The 20,291-nt window shown below is 37.5% G+C and overlaps 1 protein-coding gene across 1 annotated transcript in view; it reads right to left on the bottom strand.

Annotated features, from left to right (window-relative positions):
- The window catches only part of DTNBP1 (dystrobrevin binding protein 1), a 65,559-nt gene extending 50,488 nt beyond the window's left edge, over window positions 1-15,071 (bottom strand). The window contains exons 1-6 of the mRNA XM_065752345.1: window positions 14,971-15,071; window positions 12,214-12,264; window positions 10,857-10,907; window positions 9,912-9,972; window positions 6,800-6,932; window positions 1,450-1,582 (exon numbers count right to left, since the gene is read on the bottom strand). Coding sequence (XP_065608417.1) covers window positions 1,450-1,582; window positions 6,800-6,932; window positions 9,912-9,972; window positions 10,857-10,907; window positions 12,214-12,264; window positions 14,971-15,026 — 485 coding nt within the window. The 5' untranslated portion in view covers window positions 15,027-15,071. The remainder of the gene's footprint in view (window positions 1-1,449; window positions 1,583-6,799; window positions 6,933-9,911; window positions 9,973-10,856; window positions 10,908-12,213; window positions 12,265-14,970) is intronic.
- Window positions 15,072-20,291: the final 5,220 nt, after the last annotated feature.

Raw genomic sequence — 20,291 nt, 5'->3', positions numbered from 1 at the left:
GAGGTAGAGGGATAGAAACAGGAAGGAGGTGTGGAACTCAGGTGAGAGGGAAGACAAGACTCAAGACAACTTCTGAAAGGTTATTGTAATTTGGGAAGTGTAGATCTATTGCTCTATGCACATTGTACATCTATGTGTTAGTTGGTTAAATAGCCCATACTCAGAATTTTGAAAATATTACTACTAAAATCTTATTTAAATATTAATTTTTGTGCATGGTTGGAGTTGTGTTGTTTTGAGGACACCCTATCTAGCAGTGCAATTTCATTGAAGAAACTAGCTGATGGTTTATTATTGGACAAATAAATCTCTTCCAATGCTGACTCTCAAAGCACTAAAATATGAAGTTGAGCTTCTTGCTCCTAATTGATTTTTCAGGGAGAAAACGGTGCTAAGATGAGGAAGTAGGCACCTAAACATGCAAGACAGATGAGTGCTAGGAGAAATCCTGTTTTGAAAGACTCTTGAAGCTTACTGTAATGTATTAGTAGATATTGTGTGGCTTCTGAATGCCTGATATTTTTCATTCTTCATGAAACAAAGTTTAGCAATTTATTTAAATCTTATTTAAACTAATTAAATAAGTCATTAAGTTCATACATATTGAGGTGGGTACCAGGTTGCTTCCCCTACCTAACAGGAGAACAGGCTGCTCAGATCAAGTAACCCAGTTATTTCTAAGTCAGTGCCTGCAACTGCATCTACCCACACAGATCTGTCAAAGAACATCTTTGACACATGGCTCCAATTTAACTCCTCATTTCCTCATCTATGTCACAGAATTAATAGTGCTTTTCTTCTCACCTCCTTCAATAAAACTGTTTTTGGTACTATCAGTGACAAACACGAGAAAGTTAATTCTTTACGTTCCTAACTTTTATCTCTTGCTACATTATCTTTTACAGAAACACAAGTATATGCATCAGAGGTTCTGTGGTTGACTTTTCACACATTCTCTTTAAGTTGGACTTGAATTGTTCATAGTAATGCCATGTCTCTGCATGAAAGGGAATGACAGGTGGGTAATAACTATCACATGGGGTGGAAAACTTTTATAGGATATGATAGAACTGAAAAGATGCCAGAGGAAAAATAAGTTAACAAGTTCACAGGTCACAATGGTGAAAAAACAAACATCAGGGCAAGCGTTTAAAACTATTAACAATTTAACAGAGCTTATAATAGTTCACAACAGCCCTTACTCAGACTGTTTTTAGATGATAATATGCACAACTTCATCTTAACAGCAACATAGCAATAATTGTCCAAATACACACTCTTCATTCACTACCAAGTGTTAGAGTAAACTCAATGAACCAAATCTGCAACTTCCTGTCAAAAAGACAACAAAAAACGATCGTACTGTATATAAAAATAAAAAAGACTTAAATTATCACGAGAGGGTTACATTTTATGTTAAACTATATTTGTAGCAATTACTTTATTTACCTTTTTGTTTTCTTGTAATTTTCCAGCTGTAATGTCTGCACGCATTTGTATCTTTCCAATTCACACTGCTCACATAGGTCCTCAAGACACAATAGATGAGACTCCATTTCTTCAAAGTTTGCCTCTAGACGGGCTACATGAAATATTTATATGAGCATCAAACTGTATCAATAGATGCACAACCCACCCAAACAGAAATGGGAATTCATAGAGGTAAATAATTGATTAACACCATATTAATTACGTATACATAAATGGATCAGAAAGATAAACACATCTCAGATCACATAGTAAAGAGGGACAACAGCACCATTTGAAGTGAGATCTAGCTGCAGCTCTCTTCAGTAAGACACTGAATCACTTGCTATATTTGCCACAGCATACATGTGGCCTGTACTTGTTGAAAAGAAGCAGGCAGAATCTGTAGCTTAATTTTTCTTGTCAAGTACACCATCAGTTTACTCCTTCCTGCATCATTCTAATCTTAGGAAGGAAGCTGTACTGAACAAGACTAGTACTGATCTTAAATACTCAACTCAAGTAAAACATAATGAGAGAATTTTAATTCTTACATGACCTTGTGATAATCTAAACCATGGGCTTTAAAAATTTACCAATAAAGAAAGATTGATGGGCAAATCTCTATCCCAAAACACACACACAAAAAAAAATATCTCTTTTTAAGTTTAAACTCTGGACATTATGGATAAAGAGATCATGCCTATGAAAAATCTTATATTATAGTTCACCCAGTTTTAATCAGAAATTTAGATCTCCCTAAGTACCTTCTGACCTGAATTACCCTATGTGAATCTTACATTAAAAATCTCTCTCTCCTAATGGGTGATTAAATACTGAGTTCCACATCCGTCATCAGGATCCCAAGATGGAAAAAACTGATTTTTAAAAACTCTAGTGAACTTATCACTCCAGAATGGAGCTCTGTGAATGCAAGATTATTATCCACACTTTTGCCTTGATTTCTCCTATACCAGAGTGAAAAACAATAAATTACATTTACATGTTTATAAACAGACTATCAAGCAAAGAGTAGATTCACAGGATTGATTTTGAGATGGATGGGGCCCTTAAAGGCCGTCTATTCCAAATCCCCTGCAATGAAAAGGTACACCTACACCTCAATCAGGTTGCTTAGAGCCCCAACCAGCTCGAACTTGGAGTGTGACCAGGGATGGGTATCCACCACACCTCTAGGCAACTTGTTCCAGTGCTTCACTACCCTTATTATTACTTTTTTTCCTAATATTCAATCTAAATCTCCACTCTTTTAGTTTGAAACCATTTCCTCATATCCTGTCACAAGAGATACTACTGAAGATGGAAGTGCAGTTTAGAGTTACATGCACTAATCTGAAACTTGATAGTGCAAAGAACTACACAGATGATGGAATGGAAGAGCAGAAGAACCTAAAGCAAGCCTGGTTTTGACAAATGACTATGCTCCTCCTGAAGACATTCCTGTCAAAACTCCAAATAGTCTTTGGACTGCGCTACTTGGAGCCTATCCTGGAACATACCAACTTTTGACTTCCTTATCTATTATAATTAGAGATTGCTATAACAGCGCAAAAGACTCCATAAACATACAAGCATGCATATTCATATGTGCAGCTCCAATTACTTTCAAAGATTTTTTTATTGCTAACAAGAAAGTAAGGTAATGACCCATGGCAGCCAGAAAAGGAAAAATGATTCATGTAATCAACAAAGATCACTTAAAAGAAAGCTACTGGCAATTCATGTGGAAACAAGTCTGAGGAAAAAAAAAAACGTTCCAGTCAGACAGATTATGATGTGGAACACACATTGTTTATCACACCTGACTTCCTCTCCCAGAAAATTCCAGCATTTATTCAAAGTGTCATAGAATAACTAATTAATGACTGGTTGTGCCTTTTGGCTTAAAATAGAGACTCCTAAGTGAACTAAACAAATTTTTATATCATGCTAACATGGCTTTTAGAACAATTGCTCACTTAGTAATTTTGCATAATCCATGAATGCTGCAATGTTCAAGATGATTTAGTAAGATACCTATCAACCACTGATTTTTTACACTTAAAAACAACACACAAAAAAAAAGCCTCTTCTGTACTTGCTATTGAAATAATACTAAAAAACAACTACAAAGAACAGGAAAATACAACAAAAAGTGAATTCTAGCAGTCAATTGATACCTAGCACAAGCATTTGAGCAGCCTCTAGTGGGAACAGCAGAAAATTGAGTGCACCTGGTGCACAGGAACAACTTCAGAACTCTTCTCAGAAGACAAGAATCTTGCTTTGCCACAACATGGATTTTAGATTTTCTTTTCAAAATGAAAGGCAACTTACTTGCTTTTCACAAGCAATGTTGCCACAGAAATTGCACAGCACTAGCTATGGTTATGAATTGACATCTCTTCTTCCCAAATGGGAGTATAAGCACAAAGCATAAAAAAAAAAGTTTCAGGTAAAGCTGTGTGTTTAATTTAATCTAATGAAGGTTTGATCAGTTCTGATTCATCTGTGGATATAGATAAGCTCATACTTTCAATAAGGTATTTAGCAAAAAAAAACAAATTTTACTGTTCTTTAAATCCAGTTTATTGCTTGCAGTGGCAACTAGAACAAACGTGCCCCAGAAAGCCAGCTAATCTTCTAAGGAATACTTCCATGACTACTGTGCTTTTCTTGTTCAAAATTTCAACTAAAAAAGCTTTAATCTGACTAAATCAAGGTAGGCTCCAAGTAGGACAGAAAATTCACCATCTTTTTACGTGGGCTTGTAATTTAAACAGAAACAAGAAAAACAGAAATTAAGCTTAAATATGTTTATAAGGACAGATCAGTCATGGCATTTTAGAAATCAAAACATCAGAGTAAGTATGTAACATCATAAGTACAGAAATTCTACAACTGGTTGTTAGGCACCAATCACCATCACACTCTGAAACAATGCTATGCAGGAGAAAAACACTCGTTATTTCCTTAATTTAAGAATTTTCCAATACACTAATATACTACACTTGGTAGAAATACAGTATTTCATTAGATACTTGAAAAAAAATAGACTCCTACTTTAGTTAATATCTGTCCAACTGCATTAATTTGGCCCCTATTTCTCATGTGATCACACGTACAACAATGTTATTTAAAGTTTACCTATTTCTAATTTTTCAAAAGAAGTCTTCTGATTAAACAGTAACATACATGAGATTGAATTATCTTTCACCAGTTTTCACAGACTTCTTTGCTTAACAGCCACTAACATATTAAGATACTCACCTAGAACTCAACAACAGGAAAAAAAAATCTCAAAAATTAGGAAGCAGAAGTTTTTATTTCAGTAACCATTTATCAATCTGTTTTCTTCCCACTCTCACCAATCCAAATATTTGAACCTTCATTTGGTCTGTTACCTATGTTCATGACCAGCCACTCTGAAATCAGTATCAAGTTGATGCTTAATGTTAGGATGTTTGGTTAAAAAAAAGAAAAAAAAAGTGAAAATTGGACTTGAATCAACATTTCCATCCAATGATTTGCTGAAATCAAAATAGACATTAGAGCAAATGCCCCAGATAAAATAGGAAGCATATTTTATATTAAAAAAAGTATGCCAGATGTTGGTAAGCAAATATTTTCTACAGTATCTCAAATAAAAATCATCTTAAATGATGATTCAGATGCTGGACTTTGAAAGGACAACTGCCCTTTTCACTTTAATGAGAGTAATTTTTTGCTTCAAAGATTTCAACAACAGCTATGAGATTATATACAGTACATACATGGACTGATGAAAGAAAGGACTGACTGACAATAAGAGTACCTAAGTTAGAAAACTTTAGAACACGCTAATAAAAAATGTGTCTTATTATATACAGAAAAACCTGAAGAATCTTTACATGATTTATACTGATTTTATGTAGGTCTCAAAAAAGGTTACTCTTCCATCATCTTAATTTTATTTGACAAAAAACAGCCTGGGTTCCCTATTTACTTACAAATTGAAAATGTTTAACAAATTAATTAAAGGCACAGTATGTCACAACACAGAACTATTTCACTTTCCTAAAATGATTAGCTGAAGTACATCATCAATGCACAAACCAGGACACAGCAGCTTGCCACTCCATATTCATTTATTGTTACTATTTTTTAAGACAGTACTAATCACCTCTTGGAAGTAAATATAAGCTGTATCTCAGACTTACATAAGAATAAAAACAGTAAACAAAATATCACAGCAAAGTTCTGGTAAATCACTTTCAGAACTGCAGATGATGAATTTGATATAAAATATACCTTTCTCTTCAAATAAACTATAAAAATTACAAAAAATAAAAAAAACAACTCACAGTGGTCATGAAGAACTAATCTAAGCAAATTACTTGAAATCTGACACGTGAAGTGAAGCTAGAAGATGTGGTTCAGATCTCTTGATCTTAGTAACGTATCTCAAAATTATCTTCCTAGAGTAGACTGCTTAATGCTTCCTTATCTGCTGTTCAAGTTAAATAAAAAATATTTTTAAGAAACTGAGACTCCTTCAACTAATTTTATAACCAGGGTGTGATTAATTCTAGTTCATAAATCTGTAACATTAAGATTGGAAAGGTAACCTGAACTCATTAAAATTTATGGCATTTGCAGTTATGAAGAAATCTTTATTTTTATAAAGAAATTTCCATTAGGTTTTATTATATTGTTTATCTTTGGCATACCAGTAGGCTGCATCAATTTATGCAGGATGATATTGAATTTTGTATTTAAATAAATCAGTGCACGAGTTGATATTTCTGTAGAAAATGAAGAGATTTTTCAAAAAGACAATATTAACTGGCTGCCACATGTAATAAAGCCTTATGAAATCATGTGATACAAGATAATTGTAATAAAAAATGAAATAAATTCTATACTTTAAAAAGGAAATAACAAAGTTATTACTAGCCTACCTAGGAACGAGTTCATTGCTCCTAAAACAAGTGATGATGTAAAACATTATTAAATTAAATGGCACAGACTCATACAAAAAAGTGACTACACACGTTAGTATTGACATTATTTATATACCATTCAGAATTTAAGACTTCATTAATAATCATTTTGAACTGTTCATATCAAGACTCACAGTTGCCATACAACCCTTTCCCCCAGTATTATGACACATTGGATACTGACAGCAACCATGACAAATTTTGCTCCTTTACAAAACCAGTGAAGAGAACTACCTTATCATAAAAACAACACATTTGGGGAGCAAAGTTAAATTTTATTATGAAGTTCACAATATTTAAACTTCTGTCTAAGCCTGATTTGAATGCTTGTTATGTCTATAAGACCTTACCTAGGCTTGCTGTAAGGGATTCCAGATCTGCTAAAAATCCAGGAATTTGTTGGAGCTGTTCCTGTAGTTCCACCAGACTGTTCCTTTTCCTCTCCCAGTGTGCAGAAAGCATGACAACTTCACTGTCCACCAGCTGAAACAAACAGGTTATTGGCTTTACTTGCAAGTTTATGTACCTGTTTATGAGCATCTTGACCATTTGTTTTTTAATTCATGCTTTTGGAGGTGTCAACACAAACATTTTACAGCACTACAACTTACATATTTCTTGGGTAAATATGCACCATGCTTAAGAAAGTCCTTCATGGTATGAACTACTTACATCAAAACGCATTGATTGAAACAGGATAAAAAATCTTTTCTCACTATACTAATCAATAAAGAGCACATTTCATGAATTTTATCAACAGCAAACAGCATATGTCTGCAACTATGACAGCAGAATTGCACTAGTACACAGTAACAACATTGCAGTGCTGCAACGTAAGGCTTACTTAAGTTAATAACTTAGTTTAATATTGTTAAGTGATGTTAATTTAACCAACAGGTGAAACTGACAAGTTAATATAACTTTTCCCCATTTTCTCACTTATTACCACTTCAGAAAATTGAACATTTGTTTTGGAAGAAGCTTCTGTTTCAGAACTAGTTTCATCATTAAAAATTTCAAGTCTGTGACACACTACATTTATCTTCATAATATCAAAATACACTTGAGATGGCAGCTGTCCATCTTAATAAAAGTGCAAATTTTGCACATTCTAAATTCTAAGACTTTAGAAAAAGAATTGTGTTTTTAAAAAAGTTACCTTTACATCAATCTTCCTCTTCTGATTTTGTGATAAACTTAACTTCATGAGTTCCAAATCTTTCTGAATACACTTCTGTTGCTAACTTGATATTCTGTAACTTTTATTATACAATAAAAGTATATTATTATGCAATAAAAGTTACAGAGGAGGATATGCTGTTTAAAAGTGGGGGTTTTTGTGTGTATATATATATATATTATTTTAATAAATGTTGGTCAGATTCTACAAAACACAGCAAAATAAAGAGCTCTTAAGTAACAAATATTTCCCTTATATGTAATATTTGAGATTATTCAATTATAGCTTCCCTAGTCTTAGTTCCATCACTCATTCTTCCTCTCAAATAGAACTGCAGCCCTTGGACGTAGCTGGAACCTAAACGCTTCAGTTTTCATACAATTTAGTAGCAGAAACAGAAGAAGTCTGAGAAGCAGGCAAAGGTAGCTCTGAAAGATTTATAAATATAATTCTATGCACTTCAGATGAATGCCTTCAAAAGAATCACAACCTCTTGTTTCCAAATCCTTTTGACTACCCACCGCTGCCAAAAAGCCATCCTGTTTTACCAGATGAGGCTCAAAACATTATTCCAGCGTTCAGTGAGTAATCAAATGCTTCAGAAGACTGGCATCCTTATTTTAAATAAAGTCAGATCAATTTTTGAGAGTGAAATAAGGAAATTAAACATTAGATCAATCAAATAAAAAAAAAAAAAAAAAAAAAGGGGGGAGGGGTTTGTATAAGATGGGAAAAGCACCAGAGATCCCTACATGTAACTAAAATTACATGTAATTAAAAGCAGTATTTTAGAGTAATTTTGTAGAAGAAAATGTAAATTAGCATCTATAATTTAACACACGAAGACTGTAGGCAGAAATTATACCTTTAAATTGTCACATTCCTTTCTCTATTCAAGAGAGCTGTCTGATTTATTTGCTATTGGCCACTACCAGGAACAGGGTACTGGATAAGTGGACCCTTAGGTCTGATATAATACAATCAATCCCATGTGCTTTCAAAATTCTGATGTTATTGAAACCTGCATTCTCTACTTTCATAAAACTATATCTTAGATACTCTCAAAATTAGATACCTGAACTTCATAGAAAAATTTCTGATCTTTTTAGAAGCTTTTCTTTTTAACTTTTCCCAGCAGCCATATCATGGGAGATTAAGTTTACACTGGCTTTATACACATGGAAACTCACAATATTCCACTTCAAAAATTGTAATTCTAAAAACAACGTAAGTACTGCAGAATTGTATGAAACCTAAGAGATCATCTAAAAATAATGATGAGTAATAAAACACACAAAACTGGCAGAGAAATTAATCTCTAGTAAATGAAGATTTTCACTAGAACTGGTAGAAAAGATGGGCAGCAGTGAGAGGTTTTTTTTTTTTTTTTATATTGGAAGGTAACACAGAGAAAGCTTCTACAAAAAAATAGAAGAATCAGGAAGGACACAAAGTGAAGGTTGCATTCAGGGACAGAGAACCACAGAGTTCAGTCCTGTTCTGCATCACACCACACAGCTAACACTGCCTGCCCCTTAAGCAGGGTTTGAAATGGGAGGTCTGGTGGAGACAAGATCAATGCATAAGTAGCACTTATGGTATCTTCCTTTCTCTTTATGCTACAAATAAACTATAGAACTCATTGTTTTACTTCCAGGAGAGAAAAAATGAATTAAGTCAGAAACAGGTACAGACACTTCTTGAATCTTTTCAGCTGGACAAGTCAAATCTTGCCATTTCCTGCCCACCAGGAGAAGCAGCAGCATCAGAGTAACAGCCCTACCCCATGCTAACCACCACCACACGTCAACCCCAAACACATTCTATACTTCCCAGCCCTGTCAGCACTTCTAACGAGCTACACAGTGGTAAAATGCAACATCATTTTTGCAGCTGCCTGCATCTAATCACATTATTTATTACTTGCATTACGTTACCATTTACATTACCACTTAACGTAGATGACTTGCAGTCTTGTATATTCCCAGATAACTCAAAACATTTCAGATAGCAGAAGAACAGTGCAAAAAGTGGCCATCTAAACAGTTGGACGTCTTATTCTTACCATCACCTTCTTGCCACACTTTTTCCTTTCTGTTTTCAGATGTTAAAACTGTCTTTATTTTGAACCATCCACTTTTGCTCTTTCCATTCTTCCCCTGTCCCACTGATGGGGGACTGAACCATGGGTGGTGCCCAGAAACAACCTAATGCTCTGCACCTAAAAATCTTAAATTTATGTACACACTTAAGTATCTTAATAGATACATTTTTTTTCTTACCTCTCCAGCTTTTGCACAATCTTTGGCTCCTTTATGAAGGGCAGCCCAAGCATCTTCATATCTGAAGAGAAGGAAGATAAATAACATGTTTTTTCCAGCTATATCCTCTTAATAAATGAAGAGGATTTATGGGTGCAGGTGTGCTTGTACTTACAGGGATTACAGAAATACAGTTTTAAAACTCGTCAAACTGTCTCAGAATAACAAATACCAAAAAGAAATGCAGAGCAAGAAGTAATTTCTTTCAAAAAGGAATTGATCTATGTTTTTTGTTTTCTAACTGCTAGCACATACTAAGAGCTAAATGGACTCAGACTTACTTACAAAATTGCAGACTACAGCAATTGCGGAATACAGCAAAAAACAGACTAAGCACTACTTGGAGCCCAATTCCATTAAGAAAATGAAACAACAACAGGACTAATAATTTGTTCCTCTTTCCCCAAAAAAGTGAGGATAGGCAGGTTTTTGAAGACAAAAACAGAAAGAATATTTGTAGCACAGATAATTTTCGTTACTCAGAAAAGATGTGATGAAATACACATAGAAAATACTTTATTTTCATAGCAATGACAGGTATACTGTCTGTAATTCCATTATAACAGAAGTAAATCATCAAATGTGTATGAAAGCTGGAAGACAGCAAATTTAAACCACAGGCTGGGCCTCACTGCTGTTATCCTTCTTCCTCACGCATTAGACCTGAAGTTACTTTTCAAATGCTTCTTTTCATACACCATGTCTAATTAACCAACATTACAGTACTTAAGAACTGTGCAAGCTTTAGATATATGTATTATTTGCTAACTAACCCTGTTCTACTTACTGCAGGAGATCAAGAAAGCTAACAGTAACATGAACACATTCTTTTTCTTCCCATTTTATTCACCTAGCGAAGTCAGTTCTGAGGAAGCAGACACTAACAAAAAAAATAGAAGCTCATACCTGCTCAGTAATTCCAGTCCAGCAGAAAACTCTGGTGAATACTGAGCAGTTCTATAGAGAAAATGTAAATGTACAAATATTATTTAATATAAGATTGTTATACACTGCACAGGCATACACACACACGAATACATCTTTATTTGACAGATATACTAAGCACAAGAATATCTGCTAGTGTTCACTTTCACACTTTGTCAATTCATGTTTAAAGTTCATTACACAGCATAAGTTAAAGAATATTCCAAAGCTGGTCTTCCCCCAGTATGTTTTGATAGTTCATTCTTAACTGTTCTTTACTTTTCCCTTTGAAAACAACTTACATGAGACTATTTCTTGTATAGTTAACAAGTATGCAGGACAAACATTGTGTAAAGTTAAAACAGGAGACAGAAACAGTCTAAAAATACAACTACTAAGTTCTTTATGATCCTCGGTAATCATTTTGTATTAATACATTCTACAGTAAATAATAAGCTAAAGAATATTTTTAAGTGCTATTGATTCTCCATTTGATGCATTCATTACCAACAGCCTGAAACATGAACGTAACATATCATTAGGTAAAGAAAATTAACAAAGCAGCACTTCTAAGGATGCATTACGTGAAGATCTTAATGTCATCCAAGATAAGACTCTTGGAAGATTATCAGAATAGATAATTTCACCCTGTCATTCAAAAGTTTGAATGGAAAACACAAGTATCGTAGATAATTTTTTTTGCCTTAAATCAAGGGAAAAACCATAGATTCAGTGAGGTGAAAACAGACCTCACACAGGTCTCTGGTTAAACCTATGCTCAATGCAGCAATGGCATCACACCAGCTTGCTTAGAGCTTTGTCCTCTTGCAACTTGAAAACCTCTGAGGGCAGCAATCACGTCACTTTCAGACATTAGGTAGTTTCCCCTTATAGTTATCATAGGTTGAAACAATATTCTAAAGTGCAGAGGATCAAAACAAACTATAGCTCTTAAAGGTTCTTGCAATGGAGATAAACACAAAAAATGTAGGTACTATGTTCTACATATATTTTGTATAAGTGGTTCATTTTTGTTTTTACAATAAAAAATTACAAACAATTTTAGTACATGAAATTCACAGACTGTAGAAAATTACATATCTGTGTACTGCAATCCGAATCTTTTAAAAAGTACTACCCTCAAAAAGCATTTAGCCATATCATTCAAAATTCTACTAAGGCAAGTATGTAATCAATATTAAAATACTTTGTTACTAAAATAATATTCTGCAAAATTTCATATAAATATTTCTGTAAATGGACTATAACAGCCCTTTATATTTTTTCTTTAACAGTAACATCCTGGATTAATGCTATACATTAAGGCATACATAAGTACCTCTGTCTGCTTTTTTTTGCTTCTCTTGATTTATCACCCAAAGTCTTCAACCTATAAATCAAAACACAAAAGTAATAGACATTTCCAACAAGGAAAGGCTTGTCTGAACACATAACATGTTAATTCCAATCTATTACACTTGATTCTATATCAGCTTATTTCAGAAACGAATCAAATTTCACCTGATTCTGTGGAGACTGTCATTTATAATTATTTCCACCTACAATGACTCGAAACTGTGATATTTTTCTACAAATGCATTGAGTAACTGAGGACAAAAAAAATTTATCAGGAGGTACACATTCAAGTCATTCAACTGTGGATGCTATTTCCCATAGCAGACAAGGATGAAAGATCTGCATACAAATAGCCAATCCATGCTGAAGAAAGCCTCCTGTAAGAAGGCACATGAGCCAAGGAAAAGCATGACAGTCATACACACATATTTGCACCCACTTGCAATAAGCTTGCCAACAGAAGACTAGCATGAGAACTTTTCATCTGCCAGCTATCAGAATCTCCAGCAGCACTGCCACAGTGCACTGCTAACCAAGCAAACATTAGGCTTCTTTCATCTATGGTCAACCAGTATCTTGCTCTTTAAAATTAGTTTTGTTAAAACCAAAACAACAAAAAAAAGCAAGGAAACAAAACAAATAAACAAGAACAAACATCCCTCCCTTCCCAACCCAAGAAATAAATAAAAAAATACCAATAAGTAAATAACAAAGAAAACAAAGCCCTCCACTTTGACTATTTTTTTTTTCAGTCAACCTAAACGTATTTGCTATGGTGTCATGAGAGAGTATGGAACAAAAACCTCCTTTTCATTCCCTGCCTACCAAGACACTGGATGTCCTTTGGCATCCCAGCTGACTGGAACAAAAAGAGTTACGAAGAAATAAAGTACACAAATACGAGCAAAACGAAAGCAACCCATAAGCTTCAGGGATCTGCTCTAGATGTGGCTCAGATACATAACCCTGAGCTACCCAGTGCCTGAGCAACACCCTGATACAAAGATAACCTGTCTGCATCTACACTAAGCTCCACCACCCCACAGTCCTTACTATCACCACCTCCTAGGAATTGATTGACTATCTAAAAGACATATTAAGACAGATCTCCACTCCCTGTTAAAGAGCTGCTCATAACAGTCAACCACATAGCAAGAACCACAGTGCACTGAGGAAGAGGAACACTATTCCAGAAGACAGTGCAATTTGCCCTTCTCTCTAATCACCTTCCCCAGAATGCACCTCTGCCACTAAAAGCAGTACTGCTGCATGCAGGGATTGAACAAAATGCTGGGTCACAATTACCAGGTCTTTTATTAGGATATGTGTCATGCAGTCAGAAATAAAAGTTAAAGGCTTCATAACACTGACTTCCTTTCAGCAGTGTTCTCTGTACAAAGTACAGGCAGTGTGAACCACAGCACTCAAACTAACAGAAGCATACAAATTGCAGCCACAGTACAAAGATAGCTTGCTTCTTTTTTTATTTTCCTTCTCCTGTAAAATATAAATGGGTCAAAATCTAGAAAACTCATGCATGGGAGACACAGATGTAGACAGGAGACACATCTGAGCACGGGAAAGAGAACTCATTTATTTGTATGCAGAAATGGCTAACAACTTCAAAGTGCTTCTTCTGCAGGTTACACAACCCCAGATTTGGTCATTTTCAGCTGTAAATTAGTGCTCTCTTATTCCTTTGGAACAGATACTCTCTTTAGAAGCCCTGAAAAAGATGGCTTTGAGATTTTATCATCTAGGAAAGGAAATGGGGGCAAAGCAGGACAGTCCACATTCTGTTGGAAACTTGGGAGAAAGAAATGCTCTCCACAATCTTTGGCTACTATGCCTTCAAGATCTACATACTTCATAGCAACAAAGATGCACTGAAAAGGAAAAGAACTTCAAAAGGGGTCACCCAGAGAAGGACCATTAACTGAGCTCCTGAAACACAAAGATGGAAACGACAAGAGCTGCTCCCAAAACGTAGCAAAACAAGGCAATACAAGGAGAGACCTCAGGAAGGCATACTGACTCTGCGCAGCAACAGACACCAGACAAGAGTTAAACGGCCTTCCTGCGGCCCCGTTTCATCATGTGAAGGATACTGTTTCCAAAAGAAATAAAGGAGGGATGGGGGAAGCGAGGAAGGTTGCCAGGTTAAACCACAACAACACAGTGTCTAACTTAAAAAAAGCTGTTGAGGGAACAGAGGGAGAGTATCTTCGTGCTTTGTAACGCACACTGCTTCCACTTATCCCGTGCTCCTTTCCCTCACGTGACAGCAACTCTCCTCTTTCAAGGAAAAGAGAAGCTTTTCAGCTGCCAAAGCACAATTACGTTAATTCTGACCCGGAGGTCAGCCACTTCATAAAACATTCAGGCGCGACCATCGATCCTAAGCCTATCTTCCCCCACTCTGCAAACTGGTCTATTCCCCTCTCCCCCACCCCCTCCCCCTCCCTCCGCTGCCCCCATAGCCGAACCCCGTCCCCTCGGTTCCCGGCCCCTGCCCCGCCAGCACCAAGCAGCGAGCGGCTGGCACCGCTTCCCCGGCCCCGTGCCCTTGCTGGAGGGAAGGCCGCGGCCCCGCCTCCGTGCTCTCCTCCTCTTCCTCCGTCCCGCTCCCCCGCCTAGCACCCGATCACCTGCTCTCCCACCCCTACCCCGCCCGCCTCGGCTCTCACTAGCGTCCCCCTCCCGCCCTTCCCGCCCCCTCGACTCAGGCGGTATAACCCACCCCGAGGTGAAGTCCTGCTGGACGCTCAAGAGCCGCTCCCGCAGCGTCTCCAGCATTGTCCCGGCCTCCTCCCGCGGCTGGCGTCCGGAGCGGGGCGGGCTGGCGGCGAGACGAGGCGGAGCTCCCCTCTGCCCCCACCCCCAGCCCGCTACGCGTCGCTGCCGGTCCGCCCCTAGCGGAAGGTTGGCCCTCTGCTTGCCGACATGCGTCTACAGCCGTGCCTAATCAAGGGCAGGTCTGTGGGGAGCGTTTAGATCTCCCCAGCTACATGTTTTGTACAATGTACGCTCAGCGCTAGTAGTTCCAGCCCCCCTCGCCGTAACGTCTCCATCATCAATGATGCTGTGGTAGTGATGGTCTCAGGGAGTCCTCCTCTGTAACAAAGTATTAAAAGTGAAATTCCTGGGTCTCCCAGTGGCTGCTGGGTGTCCTGGTGGGTAACAGGTTGTCCCTGCTGGCCAAGAAGGCTAATGGGATCATAGGTTGCATTAAAAAGAGCGTGTCCAGACGGCGATCCTCCCCCTTTACTCTGCCCTGGTAAGGCTGCATCTGGAGTACTATGTCCAGTTCTGGGCTCCCCAGTTCAAGGCTGGGAACTTGTCCAGCAGATGGACACAAATGCAACTGGGTGCCTGGAGCATCTACTGAATGGGGAAAGGCTGAGTGACCTGGGTCTGTCCAGCCTGGAGAAGATTGATGGGGGCTAGTCAGTGCTAATGGGTGACAGTCAAGTGGATGGGGTCAGGTTCTTTTCAGTGGTACCCAGCAACAGGACAGGGAGCAAAAGGCAAAAAGCTGCAAGACAGGAAGCTCAAACAGTCATGAGAAAGAACTTCTTCATTGTGAGGATGGCAGAGCACTGGAACATGCTGCCTGAGGAACCGTGGGGTCTCTCTCTAGAGATATTCAAAACCCTCCTGAACACTTTCCTATGTGACCTGCTATAGGGAAATGGCTTTAGGAGGGGTGTTGGACTCGATGGTCTCCAGACATCTCTTCCAACCCCTGACATTCTGTTATTCTTTCTTTATATACGTTTTGGTGATTCTTAAGATGAGTGAGAAAACTCCCCCATCACCACCCCACAAAAACACACACACTAAAATGTAGGCCTCTAGTTATTACAAACAGTAAATAGCACAGTGAAATGTTTTCATTAAGCTTCTCAATATAAAATATTCAAATAGCAACTGCTTCCAATGGTGTAACGAGTCTGGAGACAGCTTAGGTGGAATCAGATAATTTCAGAGCAATTGACAGTAATATGAAGATGGTCTCCCACCCCATATGTTTTCAGCTAGTATTAGAGGACACTGGATTTATACAAATCTTTTAATTCTTAAATTTTCACTAAATTGAGACATTTTTAAGAATAAAAGAGTCTGGGATTTTCAAGTGAAAAATATTGTGTTTGTTAACCCATTCAATTTTGATTAAAAGTTCAGAAATTTTCAATCAAGTGGAGAGCACTGAAGTAATTCCTTATAGGGAGAACACACGCAGAGGGGGCAGTTGTGTGTGTCGTTATGGGTTATAATGGTTCTAGGTACATTCAATCAACTGGAAAATTGATGCCATAATCCCTTTCGTCCTCCACTTGTGTGCTGCTATAGGAATGAGATCTCTAGATTGTTTCTGAAGTGGCTTTTTGAAAAGCAGTGTTGCTCTTTGGCCTTAATACAAGCTAAGAGCTAAATGTCTGCTAAGAGAAGGATGACTGGGTTGGTCATTACAAGCACTGGCATTTGTGTAGGTCAGAAAGGTTTCTTTAATGGCAGACAGCATATGAAGATCTGCAGCAAAGCGTATGACATTTTCATTTTGCTTAGACTGACAACGTTTGATAGTGCAGACTTTCTCTTTCCCTGGATAGTTTAGTCATAAGACTAAGAGGAGAAGGACTTGAATCAGCAAATCTGATGTATTCACAGACAGGAATTTCAAATGCTGGCAGAAGCTCTGCAATCTGGCCTTGGGAAAGTAATTTTGGCCTCTTTTCCTTATAGCCCTGCTAGTGGAAACTGCTTTGTCCTGCATACAGTTTTTGAATGCTCAAGTCTGAAGTGTTATACGAGGTCTCTTTTAACTTAGAAGTTACACCAAAGTTTTCAAACACTACTGACCTCATTTTTGGTCCATTTTTTTCTTTTATTTTAAAATAATGCAAGGAACACAAAACAATGCACAACATCAGTTCAAGCAGGGAGCAAAGCTCATTTTCTGACAGAACAAAGTACCAGTTCAGTGCCACCCCTGACATCTATTACACCAGTTGTCCACTGTGATGATGTTCCTAAGAGACATGCGCTTAAGAGCTGACAAACATGGAATTCCAAATCTCACTTGAGGAAGAAGGTTTAGCAGAGATCTCATCTATTCTCTGAAAACTATAGTTAGATTATATACTTACAGATGGGACCAAGTATGTGATGGTGATTATTGTCAGCTGGTATTCTTGAAGAGGCAGAGAACGTGCATGTTTTGGAGAGCTGAGGTCTGCTTTCAGCCTGGAGCTCCAGGGGGCTGCATACTGATGAATCTCTCTGAAGGTCTTCAGCATGTTTTATTCTGCTTGATGAGAAGTATCAGCAATTGGAAGATGCTGCTGCTAGGCTAAGTGATAAATGCTTATATCTTTGTATTAGAAAGTGAAACTGATAATTGTCCCTTGTTTTGTCTGTCTGAAGAACATGAAGTCCTTCTGATGGACATTCCAAAAAGGTCATCATTTTATGTAACTTACTAATAAGTAAGCCTATCTATCAGTTTAAACAGTTGCACTGTGAAGGTGCACATGCTATGTATGTTCTTTCACCTGTAGATTTTTGAATGCTGTCCTATATGGTAAAGGTGCAATATTGTTTGCACCTAATAGTCTATCATAAACTTGGATCGAGGTTCCTCTTCCACATCAAAAACTCATAACGGTGCTTTGCATGTGGTTGTAAATGGTTCAAGGTCTCAAGGCCAGCTGCTCTGTAAGGGACAGAAGCCGAGGGAAATAATTCACCCTGGGTTCAGTCTCACACCGTGCCCACTTGAAGTAAATAGGTCAAGCCCAGAGATGGTAGTGAGATTCAGCCAAGAGTCCAGATCACCTCAAGGTGACATGGCAGAGCTGAGGTCAAGCCAGTCAATTCCCAGGTCAAGGTCGTGTTTGGAGGTGGTAGCCAGGGCTACAGTGCAGTGATCACCAAGCAGATTCCTAGTGACAAGGCAAGTGATAGGTGGCTTTGAATGAGCCATTTAGCTACTTTTTGCATCAGCCAAAGATATGTAACTAAGAGGGAAACTATGTTTAGTGAAATTTTGTCAGGGTATCCGCTTATGATTATAGTGTAGTGCCATTCATATACTGTCCTACATGCCCAAAACATTTGAGAGGGCAACTCACACAGAAAGAACAGCCGTGGGACTTAATCTCCTGGTTTATAAAGCTTCAAAAGCACATTTTTAGATGTTAAGATTTTTATAGACCACCTTTCTGACAGTATGAAAGAAGATACATGTTAATATTTAATATTTTTCTATGGAATTTTTGAAGGCTGGTTTAGTCAAGAGTAAAAGTCTGTGTGCATGGTACTCCACACTAAGCTAATGATTAAAAAAGGCAGCCTGTAGTTATATCTAACTATGCAGATGTCATGGGAAAAAAATTCAGACAGCTGAAGACTGAATGTTAACTGTGCTGCTGCTTGATGCCTGCCAGGTGAGACTGAACAAGACTGTGTGCTCTGGCTAGTTTTCCACCAATTCCAAGTGGGAACTGAAACAGTATTTTCTACTCTTTCTGTTATTTTCTCTCTTTTATTATTTGCATAACTGCACTAAGGAAGTAGCATAGGATTAGATGAGCAATGACTCTAGACTACTGCCACTTATTTTGTCTCTTTCCAATGCTGTTGAAGTGATACTGTTGCTGACATTATCTAAAAGACGACAGATGAGATTTTCTATCAAAATAACAGCTGATAGGAAGGATACTTCAAAAATGGAAACTTTACCGAATGTTTTTGATTTATTTTATTTCATCATCCTGGAGATTCTGCACAGTTAAATTCTTTGAAGTTAATACAACAGCTTCCCGTCTGAAAACGGATCAAGACTTAGGAGCACAGTTCGAATGAAGCGAGAAAAAGTATGTAGTGGAACGGACAATTCCACTAGAGGGCGTAGTTGTGTATAGAAAAACAAAATAGAGTCATGACAGTGCTCATTTTCCTGGAAGTACGGTTATCTCATAGGAGCAAAACATTACCGATGTACTTTAAGTGCAAGTCTTAGATTATTTTGCCTCGGAAGGACACCTTAAAAACCCTACTTGCACAGATGGTATCAGGCAGGAGCCACTTGGGTTTGATATAGTCAGAATATTGCTTTCCTAAGCTCCATTCTCCTGCTTAGGCTGAGGAAAATCAATGTTACTACTTCGTTTGTATTTCTATGGACAGTACAGATGATATTAAAAAAAAAAAATCAGACAAGATTTAGGACCTTATGTCCTAGCAGAATTACACTGTTTCCAAGGACTCTTTTATAATGTCACTTCTCTTGAAATGACCTAAGGGGATTGACTTAGTAACAACTGATTTCAAATGATACCATGATATTGTGTCTTTGGGAGGAGAACCTAAGGTCTTACAGACGGCAGCTATCTATATTGGACAGGTTTAGCCTGTTAATTAGAAGTCACGCTGTAGACTACATAGCTTGTATAACAGATCTTGACCCTGTTGTCAAAGAAATTAAAATGATGATGTGTTAAGTATGACTGAATGCCCTACAATAACATCTGAAGTAGTATTAAGTAGTTAGATTTGTGTCTGCTGTTTTTTGTTGTTCCTGTGTATAATTTTACTCAAGTAAGCATTATATAATAAAATTAGATGTTGCCCTAGGCTGTAAGGCATAATTGGTTTGTCTGAGGAAACGGTTGTGCTCTCCTTGTCATTGCATTGTCAAGAAAATGCCAGCATGACTACAGCTACGCTTACAGATGTGTGTATGGATGTGGGGGAGAGAACTTCAGCAAAGCTTTTGTCTTTCAGAGGTGTACCAGGAGTGAAACCTCTTGTGTTGCTATATGCTGCATCAGCACAGGGAGGCTCTACCGATTCTCTCTGCTGATGTAAGGGAGGCAACAGAAACTGTTTACAGAGAGAGGACTGTGAAAATGCTATGAAAGTGCTACAGGTGGATGGATGTGTTATGAAACACAAGGGCATTTGAGAAATATAAAATATCTATTTCCCCTGTGTTTACTGGACTATTTACGTCCTTCTGTATTACTTTCCATTTTCTATTAACATGACAAATTTTTA

The sequence above is a fragment of the Cyrtonyx montezumae genome, unplaced genomic scaffold (assembly GCF_038088225.1).
Source record: "Cyrtonyx montezumae isolate F1298 unplaced genomic scaffold, pur_monq_1.0 scaffold_8, whole genome shotgun sequence".
Taxonomy (NCBI): Eukaryota; Metazoa; Chordata; class Aves; order Galliformes; family Odontophoridae; genus Cyrtonyx; species Cyrtonyx montezumae.
Note: the sequence above shows the minus strand (reverse complement) of the source record. Positions and strands in the feature narration are given on the sequence as shown.